Source organism: Canis lupus, chromosome 5 (genome assembly GCF_048164855.1).
Source record: "Canis lupus baileyi chromosome 5, mCanLup2.hap1, whole genome shotgun sequence".
Lineage (NCBI taxonomy): Eukaryota > Metazoa > Chordata > Mammalia > Carnivora > Canidae > Canis > Canis lupus.
This window is the reverse complement of record NC_132842.1, coordinates 76,482,127-76,501,041: the sequence shown is the minus strand read 5'-3', so window position 1 is coordinate 76,501,041 and position 18,915 is coordinate 76,482,127. Positions and strand designations below refer to the sequence as shown.

General features: G+C 47.1%; 2 protein-coding genes and 1 long non-coding RNA gene across 4 annotated transcripts; 2 read left to right on the top strand and 1 right to left on the bottom strand.

Moving 5' to 3' along the window:
• Positions 1–156: 156 nt before the first annotated feature.
• LOC140634212 (uncharacterized) lies at positions 157–14,361 on the bottom strand. 2 transcript variants are annotated; one of them, XR_012031733.1, is made up of 6 exons: positions 14,074–14,361; positions 11,316–11,450; positions 4,697–4,901; positions 4,293–4,417; positions 2,325–2,507; positions 157–2,079 (listed from the first exon to the last, which is right to left on the bottom strand). It is a non-coding gene; the product is annotated as an uncharacterized lncRNA (long non-coding RNA). The 2 variants fall into 2 exon arrangements; XR_012031734.1 differs by lacking the exons at positions 11,316–11,450; positions 14,074–14,361 and adding an exon at positions 5,087–5,323.
• On the top strand, positions 2,081–12,101 carry LOC140634210 (elongation factor 1-alpha 1-like). Its single transcript, XM_072827846.1, has 7 exons — positions 2,081–2,228; positions 4,818–4,997; positions 5,096–5,392; positions 8,259–8,409; positions 8,496–8,752; positions 9,687–9,921; positions 11,397–12,101. Exons 1-7 carry the CDS (start codon positions 2,085–2,087, stop codon positions 11,516–11,518), a joined length of 1,386 nt encoding a protein of 461 aa, XP_072683947.1. The 5' UTR covers positions 2,081–2,084; the 3' UTR covers positions 11,519–12,101.
• RPL11 (ribosomal protein L11) lies at positions 13,985–18,504 on the top strand. Its single transcript, XM_072827847.1, has 6 exons — positions 13,985–14,128; positions 14,870–15,020; positions 16,149–16,255; positions 16,703–16,834; positions 17,879–17,989; positions 18,426–18,504. The coding sequence occupies exons 1-6, from the start codon at positions 14,123–14,125 to the stop codon at positions 18,453–18,455; spliced, it is 537 nt and encodes a 178-aa protein (XP_072683948.1). The 5' UTR covers positions 13,985–14,122; the 3' UTR covers positions 18,456–18,504.
• The last annotated feature ends 411 nt before the right edge of the window (positions 18,505–18,915 follow it).

The following is an 18,915-nucleotide window of genomic DNA, read 5'->3' as shown; positions in this document are numbered from 1 at the left end:
ACCAACTTGCTCCAAATTGCCCACCTGTTAAGGGTTGAGGCCAGGATTCACACTCAGGTGTCTCTGGCTCCAAAGCCTTCTTCTAAGCTGTCTCTTTCCATGGCTCAGGATCCCCTGGTACCCTCCCCTCCCTCCAGTCCCTACTCACTCCCTCCATAGACCCCCACCTCTAGAACCCTGAGGACTCTGTGGGGTCTCTAGACTCTGGATTGTCCCTCAGACCCTGGCTCCTGAGTGCACCTCCGTGCATTGGGAACCTCCTAGACTATACACTGATGGGGATCTGCTAATGGACCTGCTGGTGTCCTTGCAGTCCTGCTGCTGCCTGTGGGGAGGAAGCTCCCCTCTGTCTTGCAAGAAGAGAGGAAGAGCTAGGCTGGTGAAAATGAAGAGAAGGTAGAGGAGGAAGGGGGAGGAAGCCACGAAGTGGCAAAGCTGAGACTTGCCTGGTCTTTGGAATCCAAAACCAGTTTCCTTTCCAATGATCCACAGATACTCAGAAGCAGGAACTGAAAGTCCAGGGAGGAATGATAAACACAAGGATCCCAAGGGCCTCACTTTACCCCTTATGAACTTGTGGGACTTATAGCTAAGAAACTGTTAACACACCAAGATGCCAAATAATTAGTGAAAAACAAAACTTAGATGAAGGGGAAATTAGCTACATGATTCAACTACTCACAAATCATTTCTCTACCACCACCTGTATCCGAAGAGGAGGGGCCAGAGTTGGTCAGTGTGACCAGCACAGTGCTGTAATGATACCCCTCCAGCTCCCAACTAACTGCCCAGGTTCTAGCAACAGGTTAACCTGTGGTTTGTAGTTAGAGCGCCTCCATGTGTTCCCACTTTGTCATAAGTTCTTTAAAAGACCAATTATCAGCATCATCAAGATTTATGAGCGAGGAGGCTTATCTCCTTGAATCACCTCAACATCAAGAAATAGCTGGACTCCCAGGACTACTGAGTGAGAATAGCATAGCCAGGGCTGTAATCCGATTAGGTAAGCCTTCTCAGAAGCCTGTTCTCTCTGCCACCTTTCCCTGCATCTAACTGGTCTCCAGGCAGAGAACCTGGTCCCTACGAACTGATGTGTAGATGGTTTCGGAACTCTTGGAGGCTGCCAGAACTGTACTAGCCTCAGACTACAGTCCAGTAGCTTGGTCCTCAATTCTTGGGCCAGCCCTTCTGTGTGGGAGACTGTCCCTCCTCGCCCCTCACCCCCCTCATATTCTTCCCAGGTCCTACCCTAAACATTCCTTCAGCAAGCCAGTGCTGGAGGCTGGGACCCCAGAAACATGCAGGGTTGGACTCCTATCCCTGCCTGCCTTCCTTCGGGCATGAATTTGCAGCGCTGGAATCTGGCTGAGACTCTGGGGCCACACTTGAGTTCTGCTACTTTCTTCCCAGTGGCCCAGCCCCTGAGCACAGCTCCCTCATCTCTCAGATAGAGTTAGTGGCTGCATAAAGGTGACAGTGCATATGGGGGTCAGGGCCTGAAGGCGTAGGAGTCATTCTGCACTCACTTCCCAAACTCAGGGTTTGCCACAGGCCGTATGCAAGCAGCTGGAAACAGGGATAAATCCATGCAGTTTGTGAGGCTGAGAAAGGACCAGGAAGCACTTGTGTAAAAAGCCCAGAGGAGCCTCCTTTTGGTGGGCAGCAGCCTCATCCTCCTCCCAACGTGGAGAGGGAGAGTCCACCCCCTGTCAGAAGGGTGCTGTGTTTTTCCCATGTATCCCAGGGCCAGGGCCAGTAGGAACAAGGGATTTGAAGGACGGGCTAGAGATGTTTGTAAAAGGGGGTGGGTGGGGCCCACTGCCTGGTTGGTCTGTTCTAGGCGTGAGGGGCTTCTCCTGGCTTTGGAGGTAGGCACTTCCTCCTTGCGGCTGGGGAAAAGACCAGAGCATCCTCAGGTGTGAGGTGTTGGAGAGGCCCCCTCTCTGCCCTCCTGGCCAACTGTTTTCCTCTTGCCTCACCCTCTGGTGGTTGAGCTGGCCCAGTCCCAAGGAAGATGAATTAGGGACAGGAGGTGGTCAATTCATGCTCTGAGCATCCTGTCTTTTCTCTGAGCAGCTCCTAGCATGGGCAAAGAGAAGACCCACATCAACATTGTGGTTATTGGCCATGTGGATTCCGGCAAGTCCACAACAACAGGGCATCTCATCTACAAATGTGGAGGCATTGACAAGAGGACCATCGACCGGTTTGAGAAGGAGGCCTCAGAGGTGAGACTGCTCTATCTGAGCCCCACGCCCAGCCCTCCTTCCTAGCCTTGGTTTCCCTGGGAGGGATGCCTCATTTTGGGGGAGGAGACTGCTCACCTCTGCTGAGCACCTGCTGGGCTGGTAGGTGCTTTCCCTCTCACTCATGTCAGGCAGGTGGTGTGGCTGCCATTTTCCAGGTGAGACAGATGAGGTTAGAGGTGTTTAACAGCTTGCCTGAGGATGGTGCCAAGGTTTAAATCCCAGGGTGATGCAGATGCCACACTATCTCAGGAGCTAAAGCTGGCATTTAAAAGAGGGGAAAGGATTTTTCATGCATCTACCATGGATCTTAGGGTAGCCCCCATGGATACATGGTAGGTGCAAGCAACTCCTGGTCACACACTCTCCTATCACACCATAAGTTCGGTAATAGCATGGGTGCTGTAGGAGCCTAGGTTATGGACAATGAACATGTCCCGAGAGGCCTTGAAGGATTCCAAGAATGGACTTCCTTTGAGCCTTAAGGAAGTGGGACAGGTGCCCGTGAGCCACAAGGAAACTGGAGCAGCACCTGAGATGCAGAGTTGTTGCCTGGTAGGACAGGGGACAGTGGCCTCGAGTGCCCTGCTAAACAGCCCGGCCACTTTCTCTGCAGCAGCTAAAGGATTTCAGGCATGGGAGTGATGGGAATCAGGCAAGATTTTTTTTTTTTTAAGATTTATTCATTCATGAGAGACACAGAGAGAGGCAGAGATATGGTCAGAGGGAAAAGCAGGCTCCATGCAGGGAGCCTGATGTGGGACTCGATCCCAGGATCTCGGGATCACGCCCTGAGCCGAAGGCAAACACCCAACCGCTGAGTCCCCCAGGGGTCCCAGGCAAGATCTTTTTAGGAAGAGCACATTGATTGCAGCATGGAGAGAACAGGCCAAGGGCCCAACTCTAGGAGCTAGGAAACCAGCTGGGAGGTTGTTGCTGTTGACCATGGGAGCAAGGATGGTGGCCTGGGCTCAGGCAGCAGCAGTGGGCATGGAGAGTAATGAATGGAATCCAGGGACGTAGATGTGGGGAACCCTTTGCATTCTTTTTTTTTTCCCTTTGCATTCTTAAAGGCACCCCAAAGAGTTAGTTTATGTAAATTAAATCTATATATTTATGATATTTGAAATGAAAACTGAGGTTTAAAAATGCCTAAATCACTTAAAAATAATAGTAATACACTCCATGTATTAACATAAGTATCACTTTGTGTATGAAAAATAATTATTTTCTAAAACCTTGGGAGGATGATGATGTTTTATATTTTTGTTGATAGGTTTAATGTCTGATTTAATAGAAGACAGTTGGATTCTCATCTGCTTCTGTACACAACCTGTTGTGATTTCACTTGTCATGTAGCCTTGGGAAAACACCACTGCACAATGATGAGACAATGAGAGAGGGAAAAGGCAAATAATGTCTTTGCATTATAAAAATAGTTTTGATAAAAAAAATAGTTTGATCACGCAAACTCTAAAATGTATCAGGGTCCCTGGACCATTCTTTGATAGCTGCTTATCTAGTGAATATTCTAAACTATAATGGACTTCATAAAATAGAAGTTCCTACAGTAGCAAAAGTTAGGACACCTAGTTTATATCTTAATAAACTAATTAGTGTTCTTGAGGAAGCCGCCTGGTCTCCAGTCTTTCCTTTTCTCTACTCTGCCCTCTAATTAGAGCTGAAATGAATAGATGTTCAGGACCCCTGAGCTGGCAAGTGGTAGAGTATACCCCAGACCAGCATGTTAACTTGAATATGCTACCGATTTTTGTAGCCTCGTTTTTTTTTTTTAATTTTTTTTTAAATTTTTTATTTATGATAGGCACACAGTGAGAGAGAGAGAGAGGCAGAGACACAGGCAGGGGGAGAAGCAGGCTCCATGCACCGGGAGCCTGATGTGGGATTCGATCCCGGGTCTCCAGGATCGTGCCCTGGGCCAAAGGCAGGCACCAAACCGCTGCGCCACCCAGGGATCCCCAGCCTCGTTTTTACCAGTGCTGAAAGCAGCCCATCCTCCCCAGGCTAGCAATCAGTCATAGATACCATTTAACAGAGGGTAGTGGTTAAGAGCTTGAACTTGAGTCTGATGCTTTGGGGTTCAAATCTTGACTCTGCTCTTTATTCATCAGATGATCTTGGGTTGGTCAGTTAATTCTCTGTTACTTTGTCTGCAAGATGAGGATAATAAAATTTTGCTAAGTTGTTGTGAGATTGAATGAGATAACCCATGGTAAGTACTTAAAACAGCACCAGGTATGTGGTCAGCATTATTTATGCATTTGCTATTACTGATTTGAGGGCTTGCTGACCCTGTACCAGGTCCATATGTCTGCCTAGACACTTTATCACTTGGCCCTGGGTCACTCTGACTCTAAAACCAGCTCTGAAAGAAAAACTTAATTATGTAAGTAATAAATACTATTGTTTGAAAAATTCAAAGGCCTTACCATACACTGCCCTGTTACCATTCCTCTGACTCTCCATTCATTTGGGAACTTCCTTCCTGGTTGATGGGCAGCTTTGGATATTAGAGGTGACACTGGGGTTTTCCTCCTACTCCTGGCCCAGGTGGGCAAAGGCTCCTTCAAATATGCCTGGGTTCTGGACAAGCTGAAAGCAGAGCGGGAACGTGGCATCACCATTGACATCTCCCTGTGGAAGTTTGAGACCAAGAAATACTATATCACCATCATTGATGCCCCAGGTCACCGTGACTTCATCAAGAACATGATCACAGGCACCTCACAGGTACACCCAGAGTTGTCTTGGCTCTGCTTTGGGGGTTGGCAGTGGGTGTCCCAGGCCAAATCTGAGTTGGGCCTTCTTCCCTCTGTCACCTGGGCCAGGCAGACTGCGCTGTGCTGATTGTGGCAAGTGGTGTAGGTGAGTTTGAGTCTGGCATCTCCAAGAATGGGCAGACCCGTGAGCACGTACTGCTGGCATATACACTAGGCGTGAAGCAGCTCATCGTGGCAGTCAATAAGATGGACATCACAGAGCCTCCTTACAGTAGTGCACGCTTTGAGGAGATCAGCAAGGAGGTGAAGGCCTATATCAAGAAGATCGGTTACAACTCTGAGGCTGTCGCCTTTGTGCCCATCTCAGGCTGGCATGGGGACAACATGATAGAACCAAGCACCAAGGTGAGAGCTGACCGGGACAGGGCTAATTAAATGCAACATTCCCACTCAAATCTTTGAGCTTCTTCAAGAATATAATACCCAGGATTTACAGCTTGCTTATGGGCCAATCACTTTGAAGGGTCTTCATCCCTATGGGTACATGATTTGATCCCCATTTTTCAGATGAACAGACGTTACTCAAGACTACACAACTAGTAAGCATAGGGCTGCATTGTGCAATGTCATAGCTAGTTACATGTAGCTATTAACTTTAATAATTTAAATCAAATAATTTCAGTTCCTTAGTTGTGGTTGCTGGGCACTTGAAATGTAGCTAATACATGTGCCTGTCACATTGGACAGTGAACTTACTGAATATTCCCATCATTGCAGAAAGTTCTACTGAGCAGTGCAGCAGAGTCTGGAATTCTAGTCCATGCTCACAGTATCTAAGCTACCTCTCTAGGCAGGTTAGGAAGTGTGGGGGCAATATAAATGTGTCTAAGATATACTCACTGTGCTCATGGATCCCAGAATCTAACAGGGTTTAAAATTCTTAAGTGAGTGTCTCCCTACAAAGAAATTCTAACTCTGGCATCAGACCTGGTGAAGCCCCAGTTTTTTCCCTTGCCCACAGTAAAGGGGTAAGAGAGGAAATAATACTCTGGGTGTTAGGACTCACTTTAAGGGACTGTAAGAATTAAATGAGAGACTCCACGTGGGAATCTGTTCATGTATACAGTTGGTGCTCAAATGTTAATTGCTATCCCTTACTACTTTACTGCCTAAAGCCCACCTTTTTCCATAACTGACTTGAAGATTCTTAGCCCTTTCTTCCATGTATATAGCATAATCTTTTCCTGATTATAAAAGTAATGTCTAACATTTTTGCAATAAGCCTTTCATACAGATATGAAGCATAGACTTCATAGCTTATAGATAACCTAGTTTCTACGCAGTTCTTTCCAGATGTTCACAGCTGGACTCACACTGTATGTAATTTTCTATGAAACTTTTTGAAATTTTCTTTGCCATTTAAATATGTTGAATACTTAGTGTTTTATATTGTAGATCAGAGTTACAATAGATTGTGTAGCCATATCCACTATTAAGTGAAATGGCATTGAGAAATTGCTATGTGCCAGACACCAGACTGAACGCTTTACATGCCCAGAACCCCATGAAGAAGGCATTTTATTCCCATATAAAATAAGAAAACTGGGCAGCCCTGGTGGCTTAGCAGTTTAGCGCCGCCTTTGGTCCAGGGCCTGATCCTAGAGACCTGGGATCGAGTCCCACATCGGGTTCCCTACATGGAGCCTGCTTCTGCTTCTGCCTGTCTCTCTCTCTCTCTCTCTCTCTGTCTCTCTGTCTCTGTCTCTGTCTCTCTCAAATAAATAAACAAATTTTAAAATAAATAAAATAAGAAAACTTATGGTGTAGTTAATAACCCAAGGTCACCAGCTTCTAAGAATAGTGTTTCTAGTTTTATTAAAAACTGCTGTAAGCATCTTGATAAACAAATCCTTGCATGCGTCCTCCATCATTTAATTAGAGTAAGTTCCTAGTGAAACAAAGGGTAGGCATTATTCTGGAGTCTTCTGATACAAATTGCGCAACTGTCCCTGGGAAAGGTAGAACTACTACTGGCAGTGTGTTCATTTGTATGGTACTTCAATATTTCCATGCGGGGCCCTGTCCTTGGTGCTGAGGGCGTGGTAGAGAATGAGATGCAACTCTGCTCATGGCACTGGGGTCTTCTGGGAGCAATAGTAATACAGTGGATGATGACAAGTGCTAAGAAAAACATAAGGCTAAGGGGGCACAGTATGAGAGAGTTACTCTATATTGGGTGGTGAAGGAGGGGGCCTTCTAAAATGACAGTAGAATAAAAACCTGAAGTTTGATGCCCATTTCCCAAGAATTTCCCAGAGTTCAGCTAGTGAAATAAGGAGATTTCATTCTTCTGTCCCTGTGGGTATTCATTAGGCATCTAGTATGTTCTAGATGCAAAAGAACAAAGCATGCAGTCAGTGGACTAGATAGTAGACTTAGGGTTTAGCCTCTGCTTTCAAGAAATACCTGTAATATCAGAGACCTCCGTTTCCCCACTTTTAAGATAGGGAAGATGCTGACCTTGTATGCTTATTCAGGCCTCTGAGTTGGCATAGAGCCAAGTTAGTTGCTAAGTTCATCAAACTAATAGAATAACTTATCCTCATAGATGAAGCTGGTGTTTGGGAAGTTGGTCCAAAGAAAGGAGCCAACTGGATTTCCAGTTAACTGATATATCTCTGAAGGCAAATATGATGTCTCTGATGAGCTTTGGCCAAGGTTTTCAGGGAAGTATCTACTTAAAAGACATGTATATAATGAACTATTATCCTTAAGATTGTCCTTCTAGAAGGACTTATGCTCAATAATGCTGCCCTTGCCTAAGATGTTGGGGAACATCTAGTCTTTACAAGGTATAAATGTTAGGGTATTTGAATATTGTTTTCATTCTCATTCCTGATGCTTACTTAACTGTGCTGCATGTTTTCTCTGCTTCTCCTGTGTAATCAACAGATAGAATGAGGCCTAAGGGCTAATCAGATTCAAGAAATCTCTGCTTCCTAAGAATATTGGCTCAAATGAGGGGCAACACCTTGCCATCATTTAGTGGGTGTGTAGCACATGTCAAACATTGTGCTTGGTGGGTTGTGTGTGGTCTTTTGTGTCTTTACTTGAGCCTGCAAAGTAGGTGGTGATATTTGTTTCATAGATGAGGAAGCTGAGGCTCAGAATACATTAAAAAATTGCTTGAAGTCCCATGTTAAATACACGTTGGCATCTGGGACAGGCTCCCTTGAGCCTAAGCAAGCTGCATGTTGGGTGGCTTTTCCAGATGTCCTGGTTTAAAGGCTGGAAGATCACCAGGAAGGAAGGAAACATAGTAGGTATGACACTGCTAGAAGCACTGGACTCCATCATGCCCCCTGCCCGTCCTATGGACAAGCCCCTGCGGCTGCCTCTGCAGGATGTGTATAAGATTGGGGGTGAGTACATGCTGTGTGGGGGTCCTTGGTGTTGGGGGCTCACTGAAGTCTGGCTGCTGACAGGTCTGGTTGCTCTGTCCCCCCAGGCATTGGCACCGTGCCCGTGGGCCGGGTGGAAACAGGCTACCTCAAGCCAGGCATGGTGGTGAACTTTGCCCCCTGCAACATCACCACAGAGGTCAAGTCTGTAGAGATGCACCACGAGGCCCTGGCTGAGGCCTTGCCTGGAGACAATGTGGGCTTTAATGTGAAGAATGTGTCAGTGAAGGACATCAGGCGGGGCTACGTGGCAGGAGACAGCAAGAATGATCCACCCTTAGAAGTGGCGAGTTTCATCTCCCAGGTGAGGAGGCCCATTTAAGGGGTGTTTCCTGAGACAGTCATCCTGTCCTACAAGCAGAGTGGCTCAGTGGATCATTCAGGAAGTGAGTACTGAGCATATGATCCATGGTGGGCCCTTGAGCAGCAGTGTGGGTAGAGTCAGACTGCCCTAGAATCCTGAATGCAGCTTATTTGCTATTTTGCCCTTTAACAAAACAATGCAGTTCAATGATCTTGTTAGTTTCCACAGTATGGTCTTGATGCCTTAAAGCAGTAGTTTTCAAGCCAGGTGGATTAGATCACCTGCGAAGTGTTTCAAAAATGCAGATTCCTAAACAAGAACAACAAAAACAAAAATGCATATCCCTAACATTCTTCCTAATGGTTCTGGGGAGTGATTCAGTAGACTTGGGTGGGACCTGGGAATCCTTGTGTTAAAGCTCTTAGGTGTTTCCTCAGCCCAGAGTTAGAATGTGAAAGCTGTTCTGAAGGTAACATCTGGCACATTCTTACTTCTGCGTGTGGAGGCTGGCACTACCTCACAGTGAGCCTTGGAGAGTTACATGAGGTGATGATATGTAAAACATCTGATCCGGGACCAACAGGTCACCTAACAAGTTAGTTAGCTATTACAATGCATTTTTCTAAATGGTGGGGGGAAAGCAGAACATAAATTACACGTATGTGTGTAGGTTTTATATCACTCATCCCTAGCTCTACCGCTTCCCTGCTATTTCATCATGGGTAAATTACTCAGGCTCTCTGCTATGAAAATTAAATTGGAATGTATGAGATATACTTAGGACAGAATTTGGTATACTATATAACTGTTCAAATGCTCACTATAATTTGAAGTGTGTCCAAGATGCCTGACTCCTCAGCTGGTTAGGGCTACTTCCTTTGAAGGATGCTTGGCTAAAGCTCTCCCCCTGCTCCCATCCCACGCTGGGTTCCAGGTGATCATTCTCAACCACCCTGGCAGCATTGCAGTTGGCTACTCACCAGTTCTGGACTGCCACACGGCCCACATTGCCTGCAAGTTTGCAGAACTCAGGGAGAAGATTGACCGGCGCTCAGGCAAGAAGCTGGAAGACCATCCCAAAGCCCTCAAGTCTGGGGACTCCGCCATTGTTCAGATGATTCCACGAAAGCCCATGTGTGTGGAAAGCTTCTCAGAGTATCCGCCCCTTGGTAAGTCCTGATAGCACCTGGCTACTGGAGCTGCCCCTTCCTCCTCCTGGCTCCAGGGAGTAAGTTAGCCAATGTGTCACACCCAAGCCAGGTTGTAGAGCCTGTAAGAAGGGGCAGCCCTGGTGGTGCAGTGGTTTAGCGCTGCCCGCAGCCCGGGGTGTGATCCTGGAGACCCAGGATCGAGTCCTGCGTCAGGCTCCCTGCATGGAGCCTGCTTCTCTCTCTGCCTGTGTCTCTGCCTCTCTCAATATATATGAATAAATTAAAAAAAAAAAACCTGTCAGAAGGACCAGAGTTCCAGATTAGAAGAGCCCAAAAAAGGGAAAGTGGCTTGTGTAGTGTCACAAGCAAGGCAGGGGCCACTTCAGAGACTTGTACTCCAAGTATGGTCTGTGGACCAGGAGCACAGGCATCCTCTGGGAGGTGATTAGAAATGAAGAACCTCAGACTCCATTTTCAGACCTGCTGAAGTCAAATGTGCAGTTTAACAAGACCCTCAAGTAATTGGGATGCACATCAACTTGAGAAACCCTGATCTAGAAGAGGTGAACAGAGCAGAGATTAGTAGGGATTTTCTTTTTCCTTCTTATTCTCCAGTGCAGTGGTTTTCAAACCTGGTAGATAATCAGAACCACTGATGGACCCTATTAAATCCAGAGGCTCAGACCCTGATAGATTCACCAGGTCAAGGCTGCAGCCTAGGAGTCTTAGATCCTCCAAGTAGATTATACATGGTTAGGTCTGAACAATTTATCTAGAATGTTCAAAATTCATATATAGGGAGTAGGCAATATATAAAAGTGCTAGATGATAGATATTTATAAACCAAGAAGTCCCTGCCATCAGGGTCTCCCAGTTAATGGGGGAGGGGGTGAATTTCAAAATTTTAGAGGTGGGCCACAGAGGCTGCCACAGGAATCTTGCAAAGTGGGTTTGGTTCTTTCTACCTCTGACAAAAATACTATGAGGTTGAAACCGGATGCCAAAGCCTTGCCCTCCACAACTTGAAGTTAGAGAAGCACTCAAGTACCCCCCAGGAGAAGCAATTGCCAGATTCACAGTTGAGTGTAAATGAGATACATCCTACGAGTTGTTGTGATGGGCACAGAGAAGATGCTAGTTGCTTGGAGGCTGGAAGCATTAGTATGGTAGGGTGGTGGGTGCACCCAAAGCAAAGTTTTCTCTGTGACCTTTACTTATGGAAGTAGGACAGTCCAGTGGCTAAGAACATAAGTGCTGGGGTGAGACTTTCTGGGTTTTCAACCATCACAGCAAAGTGACCTTCTGATTCTTTGCCCCAGTTTTCCCAACTGCAAAACAGCTATCATGAGCTCTACTTTGAGTTGTTGAGATAATTGCATGCACTTATATGTATAATTCAGAGTATCACTTACTTGACCTCCCATGCCAGTGTCCTATAATAGCTCCTGCCCTGCTAGTGTTCTCCACCTGTTTCTTCATGTCCTGTGTCCTAGGCCGCTTTGCTGTTCGTGACATGAGGCAGACAGTGGCTGTTGGGGTCATCAAGGCTGTGGAGAAAAAAGCAGCGACTGGTGGCAAAATCACCAAGTCTGCCACGAAGGCAGCCAAGAAATGAGTGGTGACGACTACTTTAGACCTTTCCAGGAGAGGGCAGCCCAGAAGAAGCCACGGCTGGAAAAGAAGAGCTCAAGGAGACTTAGACTTACTCTTCTCTTGACTAAAATGTCTTAAACCTACCCCTGCTAATGCACTTTTCTTTTTGCTGATGAGTTTGAGGCATGGGAATAAAGCACACCAAGTCTTTGCCTCTGCCTCTACTGACCTCGATGCTGTAAGCAAGGAGGAAGCAGGTGGGTTGCTCAGTCTAATTCCACACCTCAGCTTCCTTCTGGTGCTTGACTGGTGCAAGAACCAGAGAGCTAGAGTCACGAGGAGGAAAAAGTATAAAGGAGGAAGTCTAGAGCAGCTTTTAGCCCTGGCCAAGCTCTTCAGTTCCTACAACAGAACTCTGGTGCTAAACTGCCTGACTTGAATAGCATCTATAAAAGTTACCGAACTTCTCTGTGTGCTCATTTGTAAAATGGAAAAACAAGATAGTATCTGCCTCCAAAGGGATGCTGAACTTTGAGTGAGCTGGTACTTGCTGGGCATGGTAATTAGCCACTCTCATTAACATGGTGTGCGAGCTGGAGGCAAGGAGGTACTATTTCTGGGAAGTTCTGTTTGAAAAAAGTTGAGGGGAAGGGAATGAGCCTGTTTTTATATTTTCTAGATACATAGTTCCCTCAGGTTATTTTTTTTTTTTTAACTTCAGTTTGACAATTTGAGTTACAAAGTTGCAAGAGGCAACTTTCACCCAGATTCCCCAAATCTTACCACATTTTTTCCCCCTTATTTGAGAGTAAGTTACAGACATGATGGCCCTTTACAGTGAATACTACAGGTGTATTTCTCAAACACAAAAATATTCTCTGGGATCCCTGGGTGGCGCAGCAGTTTGGCGCCTGCCTTTGGCCCAGGGTGCGATCCTGGAGACCTGGGATTGAATCCCACGTCGGGCTCCCGGTGCATGGAGCCTGCTTCTCCCTCTGCCTGTGTCTCTGCCTCTCTCTCTCTCTCTGTGACTATCATAAATAAATAAAAATAAAAAAAAATATTCTCTGATACAACCAAGGTCAAGTCATCAGAAAGAGGACATTAAACTAACATGGATACACTTCTGAAATCTGCAGACCCGATTCAGATTTTTGTCAATTATTCCAAAAACATGCTTTATAGCAAAAGAAAATCCAAGGTCATCTGTTGCATTCAGCAGTCTGAGCTCTTTATTCCAAGCTTTGGAGCAGCCCCTCCCTTGGCTCTGTTCCTCCCAGAGCTTTGGTTGAGGCCTCTGCTCTGGGCTAGTTGGTGGGTGCCTGATGGAGGAAAATCAAAAGTGTGGTTGGGGGGTGTTGGGTGCGTGTGTGTCTCTTTTCTCTATCAGCCCAGCTTCCCAGAAGTCCCATGTGTGCCTATTGGATGAAACAAGGAGAACCTGGGGGTTTAATGGTAGAAGTGAGAGGCTTGTCTCCTTTTCCACCAAAGTCCTTTGGCTATTTATTCCTGTTAAAGAAACTGGTGGATTCAATGCCAGGTTCTCCCTGCGGTGCTGCTGCTGAGAATTAGTGTAAACCGGGAAGCCAGCAGAGCTGGCTTATTGTTTGCCAGCAGAGCCTTTGTCTGTCAGACTAATCTGCAACCCATCTTTGGGCGTGCAGGATGACTGTTGATTATACACCATGTCTAACATTTTTTGGGGGGCGGGGGAAGGGGGTTGCTTGGATATAGTGGGTTTATATTAAGAGAAATCCCTTCTTGGGCAGCTGGGTGGCTCAGAGGCTCAGCGTCTGCCTTCAGCTCAGGTTGTGATCCAGGGGATCCTGGGATGGAGCCTGCTTCTCCCTCTGCCTGTCTCTTGCTTCTCTCTTGTCTCTCATGAATAGATAAATAATCTAAAAAAATAAAAGCGTAACCCCTTATGCGTGCTCTACACAATTACTTCATTTAACTTTCACAACAATCTCCTATGATCTAGGTACCCATTTTAAAGCTGAGGAAAACTGAGGCTCAAAGAGGGTCTAATTAGTAACCTGGCCAGGGTCGCGTATTGGGTTAACTAGAGCACGACTGCGTCTCCACAGCTCAGGGCTCTTCAGCCACCTCTGTTCTAACTATAAATTCCACATGTTCACATTGTCCCCGAATAAGTTTAAGATTTTCTTTTTTTTTTTTTTTAGTTTTTTTTTTTTTTTTTTTAAGATTTTATTTTATTCATGATAGAGAGGCAGCAGAGGGAGAAGCAGGCTCCGTGCAGGGAGCCGGTTGCGGGACTCGACCCCGGGTCTCCAGGGTCACGCCCCGGGCCGAAGGCGGCGCTGAGCCCCCCAGGGATCCCCTACTTGGCGATTTGCACGACTGATTTCACGTGGCCCTGGAAGTCGGTTCACGCCAGGAACCACGAGGTCCGGAGACCGTGGGAGGGAAGGGCGCCCGTGGAGACCGGAAGCTCAAGGAAAAGCTTTAAAAAACTATTTTTGGAAAACCCGCGTCCCGGTGACCAGGCGGCGCCCACCCCCCCGCCCGCCCGCCGCGGCCCGCGGGGCAGCCTGGGGAGAGAGCCCGCCTCCTGACCCATAAGGCCCTGGGCCGGAAGCTTCGCCCTCTCTTCCTGTTCTCCACCATGGCGGTGAGTAGCGGAGGCCCTGCTTTGCTTCTCTTCATCCGCCTCCATCCGCCTCCATCCGAGGCGGGAGCTGCCTCGTCCGCGGCCGGAGAAGGGAGCCCGTAAGGCTCGCCGTGGCGGAACTGGCAGAGCCATGCGGGCCGAGGCCGCGGAGCCGAGCCCTGCCCCCTCCACTCCCGCTCCCCTCCCGCTCCTCAGCCGGCTGGGGGCGGCCGCCGGGAGGGCGAGCGGAGCGCGGCGCGTCAGCTGCGGGGAGGGCGACGGAGCGAACGGAGGGGCTGGACCTGTTCCCCGTCCCGGGGACTTGAGGCTTGCCGGGTGCTTAGGGAGCCGCAGCCCGCCCCTCCGCTCGAGGAGGGCGCCTGCCCTCTGCCCCCCGGGCTGCTTCCGAAAGGAATGGGGGACGTCGCCCAACCACGCGCTTCCTGTTTCCTCAGCGGCGTTTAAATCCTATTTTCTTGCCCGTCGGCTTTGTAGCGGGGACGCGCGCTCCGACACCTTACGGGGGTGAGCCCCTTGGGGTTCGAACTCCCGCTACCTGCCCCAAGTTTCTGTTCGTCCATTCCTGGCGTGGAGGGGGAGCCCAGCTCCCGAGCTGGTGCACAGACACCGCGATGCTTTGCAAGCCCGTAAGGCTGTCGTTAGGAACCGGGATGAGCAGAACTAGGTAGGCGGTGTCTACAGATGTGGGACTCGGAGCTGTGGCGGGGTGGCGTGTTGACTGCTGCGCTTCCCTCGTTGCAGCAGGATCAAGGTGAAAAGGAGAACCCCATGCGGGAGCTTCGCATCCGCAAACTCTGCCTCAACATCTGTGTGGGGGAGAGTGGAGACAGACTGACCCGCGCGGCCAAGGTGCTGGAGCAGCTCACGGGCCAGACCCCAGTGTTCTCCAAAGGTCAGTGGTGGCCGTCAGGGGAGAGAACATCCCTGCATGTTCTTTTCTAATTTACCTGGTATACAGCCTCTTCAGTGCCCGTTTTGAAAGTGACAGTTGATGCCCCTTAAAAAGCATCACCATCCTGAGCTACCCAAGAAGTATTTTCCTTTGTTTTATTTAATTTTATTTATTCATGAGAGACACAGAGAGGCAGAGGGAGAAGCTGGCTCCATGCAGGGACCTGATGTGGGACTCGATCCTGGGTCTCCAGGATCACTGCCTGGGCCGAAGGCAGACGCCAAACCGCTGAGCTACTCAGGGATCCCAAAGTATTTTCCTTTCAAGACGGGTTTGGTTTTGGAATACCAGGTCTTTAAGTTAGCAGAGCTTCAGCCAGGGCCAGTCTAAGTAGAGATTTTTCCGGGTAAAGTTAGAAACATTAGGAATGCACTAGGTGATATTTGGCTTGAATGACTCACTGAGAATTTATAGGCTACATGGAGAAGGGCTCTGTGCCTAGGCCAACTGGGTTCAAATCCTGGCCCCATCATTTGCGGGTCTGGCCTCAGCCTTTCTGGGTCTCAGCTTCCTTATTTGCCTAAATGAGATGATAATAAGATTGTGAAAAATAAAATAGATTTTATGAAGTGCCTGCTACATACCAAGCCCAGCGTGGACATTAGCATCGTTAAGTTTCTTTGCTTTAGGATAATGCAGTATGGCACATTGTTGGGTTTAGATCCTGCCTTTTGTTACCAACTGTGATTTGGGGCAAGTTAACCTCCCAGAACCTCATCTATAACAGGATAACATTAGAGAATTATCAATAATGTTTTGTTTTCTTTAGAATACAGTGACCATATTCCTTTCTAGTGGCCTCTTCTGGCTGTGAACTTGGCCCGTCCTGAGACTTAGATGTGACTTTGAGCTCTTAATTGCTTAAGTATGATTGAATGACTTGGAAGTTGAAAAATCTGTTTTCTGTGCTATGGATGAAACCAGATGTAGGTGACACTGGTAGGAATGCCAGCACTTAGGATGTGGGTGGATATTTAATGTGTCTTAGAATTGTGGAGATGATGTTCTAGGGAAGAGGTGAGTGCAGTGGGAGTGTGATACCTGACTCCTTGTTTTCCCCTCCTGCAGCTAGGTACACGGTTAGATCCTTTGGTATCAGGAGAAATGAAAAGATTGCTGTCCACTGCACAGTCCGTGGGGCCAAAGCAGAAGAAATCCTGGAGAAAGGTCTAAAGGTGAGGCTGATCCCCTCATGGGATAATAAAGAGCACCAGCTTATGTGTTAACAACTAGATAATTACAGTGGCAGTGGTTATACTTTGTACACTGTCTTTGGTCCCTTGATATATTTTTTTAATTTGAAATTTTTTTGAACCTCTAAAGGGTGTTTCCTGCACCCAACAAGGTTTTAAACTTTATTCTTGAATGATTTCTCTGGGTTTTTCAATGCCTTTTAAATATTGGGAAAGCTCTATGAACTGCTTCTTCTTTTCTTTTTTTTTTTTTTAGCTCTAGAAACTCCTATCGTGGGTTGTGATTTGGTGTCGTGGGGAAATGAGATTTTTGTTCATGATCAAATTATATCGAATTGTATCTCAGGGTGCTGAGTGATGAGGACTAAACTAATAATTTGGGGGGATTTGAATTGACGAGGGATATGATTGCTGCATTTGTCTCCTTAGGTGCGAGAGTATGAGTTAAGAAAAAATAACTTCTCCGATACTGGAAACTTTGGTTTTGGGATCCAGGAGCACATCGATCTGGGGATCAAATATGACCCAAGCATTGGTATCTACGGCCTGGACTTCTATGTGGTATGAATATTTAGTCTTTTCTACTCCTGGTCTGTGAGAAGAGTGGAATCTGCTACTCCTTTATTTTGTGTGTGCTATCTTGATGTTCAAATGTTGGACTGAAACTTTGAGTGTTGTCTGCCTTTGTGTTCTCCCCCTTGGGAAGATGTACCTCATGTGTGGCAGGTGTTGGGATACAGCACTGGACTAGATAGACGAGATCTTGCTATTGCAAAGGTTAAGAATTTAGGATTCAGCAAGCACTAGTATGGCTTTGAGGTGGATGAAGGGACTGTTCATCCACTGAATTGAAAATTTGAGAGCTTTGGTGCAGTATTTGTTGTGTGGGTTGACTGTACTGAGGCCACTTTTTTCTAGCTCCTTCCCTTAGACCCTGGGGATGGGGTGGCTTCCATCCAGAGGACATAGATGCGAGTTTGGTGATGTGGCTGTTTGCTCAGTCAGGATAGGGATTTCAGTGTAAAAATGACCATTGTTGTGTTACTGCAACGTATTTGTCAACCATAAAACTACATAGCAAACCCCAGAAATCCTGACTAGTATGGAACCTGAGTCATGGCAGCACCCTCATTAGATTTGAGTATCCGAACACTGAGGAGAGGTAGGTGCTCACAGGGAGTTTGGGAACAGCAAGCGTTTAAGGAGCACTTTGAACTGCAGCAAAAGAGAAGAACAACTTTTTGTTCTTCTCAGAATAAGTTTTAAAATGCACGTATTATAGTTAAGGGTTTTTTTTTTTTGTTTTTAATGTCATCTTTAAAATGCGCTTTGAAGATTGGGGAGCAGTGATGGAGAATCCTTAGCTACCTTTGGAAGTTGGGCAGGAAAGGGGGGAGGTACTGCAAGTTCCAGCCTCCAAAGCAGACCTGCGTTGTCCAGGATGCTGCTAACTGGTTTATCAGACCCTGAGATCATGGGTGTCTTGCTCAAGAATTCATTGGGCCACCAAGGTGACTCTTGAAGATCAGCCTCCAGTGTGTGAGTCTTGTCCGTCTACTCTTGACTGTGAGCTGGCTAGGTGACTGTTGGTTATTCCTGGGACAGGTGCTGGGTAGGCCAGGTTTCAGCATCGCAGACAAGAAGCGCAGGACAGGCTGCATTGGGGCCAAACACAGAATCAGCAAAGAGGAAGCCATGCGCTGGTTCCAGCAGAAGGTAAAGCTGATTTATCTCAGGTGAACTGGTGGAATGTGGTGTCGGTGAATGGAGTTGGGATTTGGGGGTGCAAAATCCAGCACCATTTGGTGGGTAGTTTCTTTAAAGATGGAGTATTTGGTTGGGCACCTTGGCAAAATGGGCCTCCAGGGTTGGTGGCTTGAACAGCCAGTATCAGGCTTTCTCCCCACCCCCATACATGCAGGTAACTGGAAGGGGAGGAATAAGGCTTTAACAGCTCCCTTTTCTCAAGGTATAGTGTAGTTCAGCACGGTGTAGCAGTTGTTAAAACTGGCCAGTTTCCTGTTTAGTCCAGAAGGGATGTGGGGTTCAGAGCTGAATTCACGTATCAGATGTGAATTCTCAAATGTTAGCAATTGCTGCCATCTTTGCTGTTGCCTCCTGTTGTGAAAAAATAAAATCTCTTCTCTTTCAGTATGATGGGATCATCCTTCCTGGCAAATAAATTCCCGTTTCTATCCAAAAGGCCAATAAAAACTTTTCAGTGAAATGTATGTTACTGTTGTGTATTCTGTGAAAGGAGCCTGGCCATATTCAAGTCTCTGGACCTCAAGCCACTTAAAGCTTCGATGGGAATAGCTGGTAACAACCCTGTCGTCCCTTGGATGCCAGTGTTTCCTGGCAGATTGAAGCCCGAGCTTTGCAGCATTGCCTGTGCTCCCCACACCCTTATTAGGCTGTGGTGGTGGAGTAGTCGCTTGGAAACTGATTTTTAGAGGGGAGGGTATGATTGGGGCTGGGGTTTGAATATAGAGCCTTGATTAAAGGTGAGCAGCAGTACTTCCATGTTTTCAGTAATTCTTTTCACTAGAGATTATACTAGCACTTGTGTCTGAAGGGAATCACAGGCTTCAATGTGTGATGCTTGAGATTAAATTTGGTTTAACTGTTCAGACTCTTTTAAA

Coding starts and splice junctions, on each gene's coding strand:
- LOC140634210 (XM_072827846.1), top strand. CDS start 2,085: ATGGGCAAAGAGAAGACCCACATCAACATTGTGGTTATTGGCCATGTG. Junction 2,229..4,817: donor TTGAGAAGGAGGCCTCAGAG/GTGAGACTGCTC, acceptor CTCCTGGCCCAG/GTGGGCAAAGGCTCCTTCAA. Junction 8,753..9,686: donor TGGCGAGTTTCATCTCCCAG/GTGAGGAGGCCC, acceptor GCTGGGTTCCAG/GTGATCATTCTCAACCACCC.
- RPL11 (XM_072827847.1), top strand. Junction 15,021..16,148: donor GACCCCAGTGTTCTCCAAAG/GTCAGTGGTGGC, acceptor CCCCTCCTGCAG/CTAGGTACACGGTTAGATCC. Junction 17,990..18,425: donor TGCGCTGGTTCCAGCAGAAG/GTAAAGCTGATT, acceptor CTTCTCTTTCAG/TATGATGGGATCATCCTTCC.